Source organism: Sycon ciliatum, chromosome 9 (genome assembly GCF_964019385.1).
Source record: "Sycon ciliatum chromosome 9, ocSycCili1.1, whole genome shotgun sequence".
Classification (NCBI taxonomy): Eukaryota; Metazoa; Porifera; class Calcarea; order Leucosolenida; family Sycettidae; genus Sycon; species Sycon ciliatum.
In genome coordinates this window covers 22,672,328-22,682,787 of record NC_088651.1, presented here as the reverse complement: position 1 = coordinate 22,682,787, position 10,460 = coordinate 22,672,328, and the positions used below count along the sequence as shown (strand labels likewise).

The 10,460-nt window shown below is 48.7% G+C and overlaps 1 protein-coding gene across 2 annotated transcripts; it reads left to right on the top strand.

Annotated features, from left to right (window-relative positions):
* The first annotated feature begins 3,606 nt into the window (after positions 1-3,606).
* On the top strand, positions 3,607-6,033 carry LOC135824520 (transmembrane protein 87B-like). Of its 2 annotated transcripts, XM_065337257.1 has the most exons (2): positions 3,726-3,862; positions 3,987-6,033. In XM_065337257.1, exon 2 carries the CDS (start codon positions 4,014-4,016, stop codon positions 5,475-5,477), a length of 1,464 nt encoding a protein of 487 aa, XP_065193329.1. In that variant the 5' UTR covers positions 3,726-3,862; positions 3,987-4,013; the 3' UTR covers positions 5,478-6,033. The 2 variants fall into 2 exon arrangements, with proteins under 2 accessions (XP_065193328.1, XP_065193329.1); XM_065337256.1 differs by having other exon boundaries at positions 3,607-6,033.
* The last annotated feature ends 4,427 nt before the right edge of the window (positions 6,034-10,460 follow it).

Below are 10,460 nucleotides of genomic sequence, written 5' to 3'. Positions count from 1 at the left end.
AACACGAGAGGTGTGAAAGCGGCTCTTTCTACATTTGTGACTCTTGGCCCATATTCGTTCCACTTACGCCGCTCGTGCTGCTGGTACAATGCAGGAAGGGTTCTGGACCCGTAGGAAGGAGCATCTGGGCAAAATACCCTTACATCAAAAAAAGCTTCCTCCCCACGGGTCCAAAACCCTCGAGCGGCTATGATGATGATGATGATGATGATGGCCAGGCGGAGTAGGGTGCTGCCTTTGGCCTCAACTTAATATAATGCTATTTGGTTTTTCCCCTTTTATTACTCTGTGTTCATTGCTTGTTTTTGTATTGATTTACTTCCTTGACTGCTTTTGTGTTTCATCATTTTCCGGTTGGTTTTGTGTTGATTTCCCCTGTTCACTTTACATATTGTAATGATATACATTTGCTTTGCCCGTAAAAGAGGCTTTTCTCATGATGATGATGATGATGATGATGATGATGATGATAGGGAAGGCCTCTTTTACGGGCAAAGCAAAGCACAATCATCACCATGTATCAGTACAGTGAGTAGTTAAACCCAACACGAATGAAAAATGTGAAATGGAATAAAAACAATATTTGTAAAAAATAAATAAATTAAAATTAAAATTCAATATCGAACACGAATAAAATAAAATAAACAATATGTAAAAAATAAACAATATCGAACACGGAATTAATTCCGGAACTATCTACTCAACCAATTCATAATGCAATACCCGCACACTGCGTCAGTGATGGAACTCCGCTACCCGATCAACATGCAGAGACCACTCAATCACATGCTTAGATTTAGTTAGAGGCCGCTCTCCACAATGGCCAACTCCCTCATCGCATTAACTGGACGATGGTAGGCCGAACGTGCACCGCGAATGCACATTATGGCTGCCCTGAGCAAAGCGAAGGACAAGCGACACCGCACATAGGCCATTAGCTGGGCATACGGTCGATCGGCAGTTGCCAGCAATGCACACAACCGCTTAATGAATGCAGTACACTCCGGAGCACAACAACCCGCCGTGGTAAAGACTAGAGGGGTAAATGAACCACGGTCGACATTGTTGATACGCTCGGCATACTCACTCTTCTTGCGGCGCTCATGTTGCTTCAGAAGATCACTGACGGGCTTGCTCTTGTATGATGCTGCATCCGGGTGGAAGACCCGGACATCGAAGAACGCATTCTGAGCCCGGGTCCAGAACCCACGAGCTCGGACATCAGCCCGGGCGTCGTTCGCGGTGTTTGTTGATGCCGATAAAAACACCTCGCCTGTGATCGGAGCAAGTACAGGCTCGACTGCCACATCTGAGCATACCTCCGTCAGAAGATCCGCCACGATATCTCTTACTTCATTGTGGCGAATTGTCGGGAAACCTCCGCGGGGGCAAATCATGATGATGATGATGATGATGATGATGTTGATCTCTAGCATGCATGGTCATCTTGGTATGGGGATATTCATGTATTTTGTTGTACTAATGGCCACTTGCAAGTACGAAAGGCACAATTAATTTCCCAACTTTGAGGCTCCATAAGTACAACAAAGTGAGTATGTATCCCTGAGTGGCAAAGCATAATATGAGGATTTCGCGAGCATAATGCGAGAATCCATGAAAGCATAATTCCATGATTTCGCGAGCATAATCCGCCGGAGCCTAGCGAGGGCCACCCAGAAAACGCTCTGCAGTGGGATTCGTCACTTGCTGGAAATACATAATACCATGGCGAGCTGAGCGTGGGTGTTGGCGGGCAAACGTACACGTAACGGTTGGCACTAGCCGCGACGGCAACGTGCCTAGGCCCTGGCCTAGGCTAGGCTATGGCCTTGTGCATTGTAGTGGTAGTGCCTACACATGATTGTGTCAAAAACACCGTGCAAGCAGACGACGACATGACAATACATGTCATTGGTAGTACGCAAATAAATACATGACATGATTGTACGACTAATACTAGTAATAGTGAGGTTGCACTCGTAATAATTATTGTGTTTATTTTGTCAGTACAAGAGGCTTGGTTGCGTTGAAAAAAAACCTACTATTTTAATAAATAAAAATAGGTAGCCGAGTGGTAGGCGCGGTGTAATCAACAAGAGTTACAATGTAGTTTTATTCTTCTCTTCTCTCAGGTACACACCTGGGATATAACTATTAGTGAAAGAAGAAGCGGCAAATAAATAACTTTCTCTCCGGTGCACACCTAGAGGTTGACTACTTCTTCTTCGAGTTAGCTTTGTCGTTGCTATCTAATCTAATCTAAATTAAAACAGAAATGCGCAGCCGCTTTAAAATTGCAGCAGACGCCGTACGCTTACATACGGAGATACACTAAAATTAATATACATCAGGCAAAGCTCCGTATTAGTTCCGTACTACTTCCGTATTGGTCGGGCAGGGATACTACACCATTAGTATTACGAGTCCGGAAAACCAGAAGTCGAAGTACCGGTGATCAGGTAATACCGCGTACTGGTACATGTACCCAAAACAGACCCCAAAAAACACAAAAAAAACACACACACACACACCCAGTCACACTCACAGGCCAGCAGGGCCAGTGCCGACAATGGCAGTTGTTTGGCAGCTAGCACTGACACTGGCAGATCTACTACTGGCGTAGAGTCTACTGGTGGTCTTGAATACGGGTAAACATGTATGTAAGGACGCACTGATGCAGACTGGACAGCACAGCTCAGCTCGAGCAGTGCAGTTCGCCGATTGCGACTGGCTACTACTGTACAAAAATCTAAGGCCACAACAAAAAGATTTCGTGTTTCCGGTCGGCACCCCCCGAAAAAATACGCCCGGTCGGTCGGAAAATTATTATTTTTTGGTTTGAAAGTTTATTTCCCTGCTGCATTCATAGACTAGACATGAGCCAAATTGAGAAAGTTTGGATCAGACACTGGTGATACACAATATATACATATTTACACATGGAATATGGAGTAGAATACCACCGCGGGACGCAGTAGCTGCTGCTCTCAGAAGCACATCGAATGCCGAGGGACGGTCAGGGCACGGTCGCTTGGCAGCAGGAGCTACATGTACGTCCACCAAGCGAAAATCCAGGAAACGGCATTCAAATTCGTCAACAAGGCCGACAGTTTCAGTTACCTCTACATCTTTCCACGTTCCTGCCCCACCATTGCTGCTTGCTGTAGCTGCGACAATCCACTCTAAAGACGTGACGTCCTCAGGCAAGCGAGGCTGCACTTCCTCACAAAACAACTCCTTCAAAGTGGTTTCATGGGAGACGCGAACTATCCTTTGCTGAAGAAGACACTTCGCACCCCGCCAGCACTGGACACAAAGCGGGCTGCTCTGAGCAGCCATCGTCAGCACTGGACACAAAGCGGGCTGCTCTAAGCAGCCATCGTTCTTGGCGACCTTTTCTCCAGCTCCGGAATTTTCGTCTCTGCATTCAGTCAAACTTTTATTTCGGTTCGAGCAAAGCAACACAATGCTTTCAGTGTTTTTGCTTGTTTTTCTTTGTTTTTTTGTACTTGTCGTAAACCAAAATAAATTCCATAATTTTTGAAAAAACGGACCCGGTCGGCCGACCGGAAACACGAAATCTTTTTGGTGTGGCCTAAGCGCATTGAACATACTTCTTTGAGGAGAAAGGTCTTGCATTTTCTCACTTTTGCAGGGTAGGCCAAGTCACTTGGAATGGACTCGTGACTCAGACTTACTGGGAGTTCTTACCGGTGGATGCGCCTCAGCCGCCTGGTACAATGGCTCCGAGCAAGCTATTAGCTGTTCTGATGGTGTTGTTTGCATCGTTGCAGACCAGTTTGGCGTTCACCAAACCTGGAATAAAAGACTTGAGCCTTGAACTGGTTGCTCCCGGCGATGTCTCTGTGAAGTGGATGACGCTGACACTGTCGGAGAACGCCACCATCGACTTCAAGGGCGTATGCCACTCGGTAGGTGCGGCAACAGTTCATTTGAAATACCGACTGATAACAACGCAGTGTTACCGCTATCTAGACAGATTCGACGAAAGTATGGTAGTTCAGGAAGCCTTTGACTACATGTACTTTCCCGTGTTGGGGACAGAGTGGGTGAACATCTCTCAGAATTGCAAAGCGAGTACGAGTGGTAGTGGCGAGCCGTTGTTGTTCACCGAGTTGGCTCCCGAGAGAGCCTGGCTGAAGGATACCGCATACAACAACACCTGTCTGGATCCTGTGGCCGGACTGAAAGGGAACGCCAGCAAGGCTGTGGACGACAAGTCGTCCAAGGTACCTCCAAATATGCCAGTAGCAAAGGCACCATCGTGGAAAGTGTCTACTGCACAGGTAACAGGAGTAAATACACCAGCTGTGGAAACGCCAGTCATGAAAGAGCCTGCAGTGAACCCCACAGGAACAAAGAAGCGGTCGCTAAGTGTGAGTGTGAGCGATCTGATGGAGGCCGTGCTTCAAGGGCGCACGCGGCGCAGCGCTCCGTTCTACAAGACGTTCGAGAAGGAGGTGGTGTGCACGACGACCAAGCGCCGGGTGTTTGCGCTGGTCTTCGCCGCGCAAGCTGACCCCGTGCCTAACGGTGGTGTTCTGAACGTCACCGTGGGTATAACAGTAGAGATGAAGAACCGCTGGGGATACCTGTCTGCGCTCGACTATCCCAATCTGATCTTCTACGGCATCATGACCGCCCTGTACTCGCTGTATGCATTCGGCTGGTTGCTTGCACTCATGTGCCACTACAAGGATTTGCTGCGTGTCCAGTTGTGGATTGGCGCAGTCATTGCCCTGGGTATGGTTGAGAAGGTGTTGTTCTTCAGCGAGTATTACCGTGGCAACGCCGAGGGCAGAGAGGGCATGTCGTTGCTTGTTACTGCTGAGATCGTGTCGGCGAGCAAGCGCACACTGGCCAGACTTCTCATCATCATCATCTCACTGGGCGTTGGCATCGTACGGCCACGCCTTGGTTCCAAAGTCGTCCTCGTTGCCGGCATCGGTATCGTGTACTTCATCGCCGCGTCGGTCGACGGTATTTTGCGCGCCATGGCCAGCTCCGAGGAAGTCGCCACGCCCAAGGGCAGTATGCTGTCGGTGGCAATTCTTCTGCTCGACGTCGGAATTGTCTACTTCATCTACAAGTCGATCAAGGACACAATGCGAATACTGCGCCTGCTTCAAAACACAGTCAAGCTCTCGCTCCACCGGCACTTCTCCAACGCCATCATCTTCGCCATGGTCACCTCCATGGTGTTCTGCACATGGGCGTACATGCAAATCCTCTCCTCGGCCTGCATCCGCGACTGGCAGGATATCTGGCTGCTGAATGGCTTCTGGCACATTCTCTTCAGCCTCCTGCTGCTCTTCGTGATGGTGCTGTGGAGGCCATCGGAGGACAACAGCCGCTACGCTTACTCGTCGCCCGCCGATCTCGCCAGCAAGGAGGACAAACCTGAGCAGATGTCCAGTGACGGGTTTGAGAGTATGAAGATGCGCAACCTAGGTTAGGGAGTAACGTGATATTGGTGTGTTTACTTTCCTGTGTCTTGTTGCTGGTCAGGCTTTCCTTTTGTTCCTGACGAGTCATCTTGTCTGTTCTTCGTTGCAATATTCAATACTACGCACTATAAAGCCCATTATTGTAACGAGGCGCATATGTAACGATCCCACAAAATTGACTAGTTTACGTGTACCAAAGGTAACGATTCTCACTCATTCTCAACGCTCAATAGGGCAGTATATGTATCGATTTCTGTATAACGATTTCTGTTTTAACGACAAGTTTCTCCTCGTTAACTCGTTAGAGTTAGCACTTCGTTATATAAGTATGGCTTTTACAGTGTTCAATGATCACGTAGCCTAATTTGATGATGGTACATGGTGCAGTGAACTGGTTTCAGTTCGACCTCCACCAATTGCGCTCTCTGGCCGACCTCAGAATTATGTCGTTACTCGTGAAGTGTCCGTACTCGCAAAGCCCCTTTAAAGATGTATACTGAGTATGAATCCATATTTTGTATAGTATGACATGCAAAATCAAAATGTGCTGTGCCCGTTACGTTTAGCAGTTGAAGGTCCTTGAAGCTGTTTGTATTTACACGCACGGGCTTGATCTTTGTTAATGGGTGTTTGATCAGCAGGATCGTGGAACAGGAAGGTAGAGCCTTGTTCCTGATTTATAACAGGAGCGTTGCTGCCCGTGGTCATAGTTGCAAATGACGTAGGCAGCACTGAACTGCGTGGCTGGTACTCTGTGGCGGCTGCAGTTAAAGCGGTGCATGCATTGCTGTCGATGGCATCCGTTTGCGGTGGAGTGTGTCCTGGCGACCAAGAAACGGTGCATCTTGGAGCGCTGCACGGAGATCCTGAATTTCTCTAGTCTCCTCACGCACTGACGCCAGTGACGGCGTTGCTCCTCTCAGCGACGACTGCTTGGGAGTCGGCTTTGTAGACGCTGCCAGGCTCGCTCTGCTGCTCCTGATCAGCACACTCCTTGCCAATTCCATGGCATCTGCATACTGGCCTTCAAGCTGTTTGTACTGGTTCTGGAGACCAGCATGTCCTCTGGAGTCACTGTCCACTACCGCTTCTATAAACGCAATGATGACCTTCTTGGTCTCTTCGTACGCCACCGTCAAGTGGCTTCTCCATGGCTTTACATCCTCCTGGTTCGGCACCTCATTCGTTGACTCTACTGTCAAATGTCTCCTGGTGTTCGTGAAATCCGTTTTCAGCTCTCGCTTTTTCCGCGCGAGCTCTTACAGTTTTACATCCATTATGGCTCCACGAGAACCATCCTCTGCTACCAATAGTTTGGAGTTGACAGGAGGGCATGCACATCGAAACCAAGCCCTGTCAACGACCCGTTCTTTCTCAATTTTTAATTAACGACCACTCAACTCAGCAAAGAACAAAAAAAGAACGAAGCCCAACGACACCCCAACGCTGATGTGGTCATCGCGAATCCCGTACCGTGCACGCAGGTACTGGGTTGCAACAGAAGAAGCGCTGCAAGCGTGCCAAGCAGCCAGTGAGTACAGAACGGGTACTAATGCTAGTCATGGCAACGGAAGATAAATTATGGCGATCGACCTACGCATGGTTCGATCGTGAGCAGAGTACGAAAAGGAGCAAATTCAGACTGTGCAACAGAAGCAGAAGAGGAAAACGAAATTGAATACTTGTCTTTTTCAGTGGAAGTGCTTCTGTCCAATGGTGCTAGCACCCAACGGGGTGACAGCGCCCCTAGTCAGACAATACAAGGCAAACGAAATAGAAATTAGCGGCGTCACAGCGCGGGACTCCGAAACAAAAACAAAAACGGTGAGTATATGAATATTAATTGTTTGTACCTGCGGCACAACGTAACAATTGCTCAAATTCATAGCGTAATTTCAAACTAGCACTCATAGAATTGTAGTTCGAATGTGCCACTCGAATAGTAATGACTACAAAGAGATACTCTTTTAAACACTGATGTAAGGTTACTCCCTAACCTAGATTGTGCGTGTTCATACTCCAAAACCTGTCACTGGACATCTGCTCAGGTTTTTCCTCGTTGCTGGCGAGATCGACGGATGACGAGTATGCGTAGCGGCTGTTGTCCTCCGACGGCCTCCACAGCACCATCATGAAGAGCAGCAGGAAGCTGAAGAGAATGTGCCAGAAGCCGTCCAGCAGCCAGTAATCCTGCCAGTCGCGGAAGCAGGCCGAGGAGCGGAAATGCAGGTACACCCACGTATTGAACACTACGTAGGCGACCATGGCGAAGATTATGGCGTTGGAGAAGTGCCGGAAGAGCGAGAGCTTGACTGTGTTCCGAAGCAGGCGCAGTGTTCGCATCGTGTACTTGATCGACTCATAGATGAAGGCGATAATATAGGCGTTGAGCACAAGGACCGTCAGCGCCATCACCTGTCCCTTGGTAGTGGCGACCTCGGAACTGGCCACGGCGCGCAAAATGCCCTCGACCGACGCGGCAATGAAGTACACGATACCGATGCTGACGACCTGGACAAGTTTGAAACCTAGGCGTGGCCGCACGATGCCAACGCCCAGTGAGATGAAGATGACGAGAAGTCTGGCCAGTGTGCGCTTGCCCGCCGACACCATCTCAGCAGTGACGAGCAACGACATGCCCTCTCTGCCCTCAGCGTTGCCACGGTTATACTCGCTGAAGAACAACACCTTCTCAACCATACCCAGGGCAATGACGGCGCCAATCCACAACTGGATACGCAGCAAATCCTTGTAGTGGCACATGAGTGCAAGCAGCCAGCCGAACGCGTACAGCGAGTACAGGGCGGTCATGATGCCGTAGAAGACCAGATTGGGATAGTCAAGCGCAGACAGGTATCCCCAGCGGTTCATCATCTCCACCTGCACAGCTAAAGTGACGTTAAGAACACCACCGTTGGGCACGGGGTCAGCTTGCGCGGCGAAGACCAGCGAGAACACCTGGCGCTTGGTCGTCTTGCACACCACCTCCTTCTTCACTTTCATGTAGAACGGAGCGCTGCGCTGTGTGCGAGCTTGAAGCACGGCCTCCATCAGATCGCCCACACTCATACTTAGCGGCCGCTGATTTGTTCCCGTTGGCTTCACTGCAGGCTGTTTCACGACTGGCGTTTCCACTGCTTGTGTATTTGCTCCTGCTACCTTGGCAGCAGACACTTTCCACGATGGTGCCTTTGCTGCTGGCTTATTTGGAGGTACGTTGGACGACTTGTCGGCCACAGCCTCGCTGTCGTTCCCTTTCAGTCCGGCCGCAGGATCCAGACAGGTGTTGTGGTACGCGGTATCCTCCAGCCATGCTCTCTCGGGAGCGACCTCCGTGAACTGCAACGGATCGCCACTACCGGTCGTACTTGCTTTGCAATCCAGAGGGATCTCCACCCACTCTGTCCCCACCACTGGATTGTCGCCAAAGTCTCCCTGAAGCACTATACTTTCGTCGAGTGAGTCTAAATAGTGGGCACACTGCGTTGTTATCAGTCGGTATTTCAAATGAACTGTTGCCGCACCTACCGAGTGGCATACGCCCTTGAAGTCGATGGTAGCGTTCTCCGACAGTGTCAGCGTCATCCATTTCACAGAGACATTGCCCGGATCAACCAGTTCAAGGCTCAGGTCTTTTATTCCAGGTTTGAGGAGCGCCAAGCAGATCTGCAACGATGCGGCAAACAACACCGTCAGAACAGCTAATAGCTTGCTAGGAGCCATTGTACCAGGCCGCTGAGGCGCATCCACCAGCAAGAACTCCCAGTTAGTCTGAGTCACGAGCCAACTCAAAGTGACTTGGACTACCCTGGCCTGCAAAGTGAGAAAATGCAAGGCCTTTCTCTTCAAAGAAATAATTATTATGTTCAATGCTTATATGTAAAAAGGCGACGTGGAGACAATAATCTTAATAATGCAATGAATATAACTAAATGCGCACTCATATCACAACCATAGGGACGAATAATGTATTATATATTCCAGAACGTTTTCTTGTCACAATTATCAATGGAATTCGTGACTAAAGAGAATGCTTATGTTCTATTTTTGTAGTAACAAGGCGCAATCGTACTGCACTGCTCAAGCCGAGCTGTGTTGTCCAGTCAGCATCATGAGCCATACACGTCATGCCATAGTGGTTTGGCGTGCTGCTAGCAATAGTACTTAGTAGCATGCTGTAGCCGTGTAGGCTACACTCTACACTGCAGCCTTCGATTTTTGACATCCATTGTTATTAGTATAAAATATTAGTAGTGCAGGCAATAAGTAGATCTACTCTAGCGAGGTCCTCTACCTGTCTCAGTGCTGTCAATCAACTGGCAACTACATGTACATGATCGTGTTTTTTGGTACGGTATAGGGCTTGAAAGTGCTACGTCACAGCATAGCAACAATTTAAAAAATTCAAAAACTGGATCCACTTGGATCCAGTTTTTGTATGGATCCAAGCACATTTCAAGCGGTCTTACCCACAGCATGGTGATGTAGCCAGTGAAATTGACTGATTTGGCTACTGGGCCATGGGGGCGGGGTTACAACTGGTGGCGACATGAAAGTCACACCTGCATGCGACATGAGTGGGTTGCTATGCACCCACATACTTAGGCAATAGCAAAGTCACACCTTAGTGGATCCAAAAATAGAAATCTGACATCAACTTACTACTCCCTGGCCGTTTTGATGTCATCACTTTCAAGCCCTAATAGTAATACCATGATTACTATACTGCGACTTCTGATTTTCCGTATTTTGCAGCGATTTTTGATACTACTGGGTCGTGTGCATTGCTCGTATCGTGGTTTTTTGCAAGGCACGCCGGCTGCATTCGAGTTTTTAATCGTAACCAGGATTGAGGGATGTTGCTGCAACTCATCTGACTTTTAAATTACCCCCTCCCTCTCTCCCCTCCGATGAATGGCTGCGAACACAATCATGACTTTTTCAGTGTGCAGAATGCAGATCATAGGCACGAACAGAATGAAGGAACTGTAG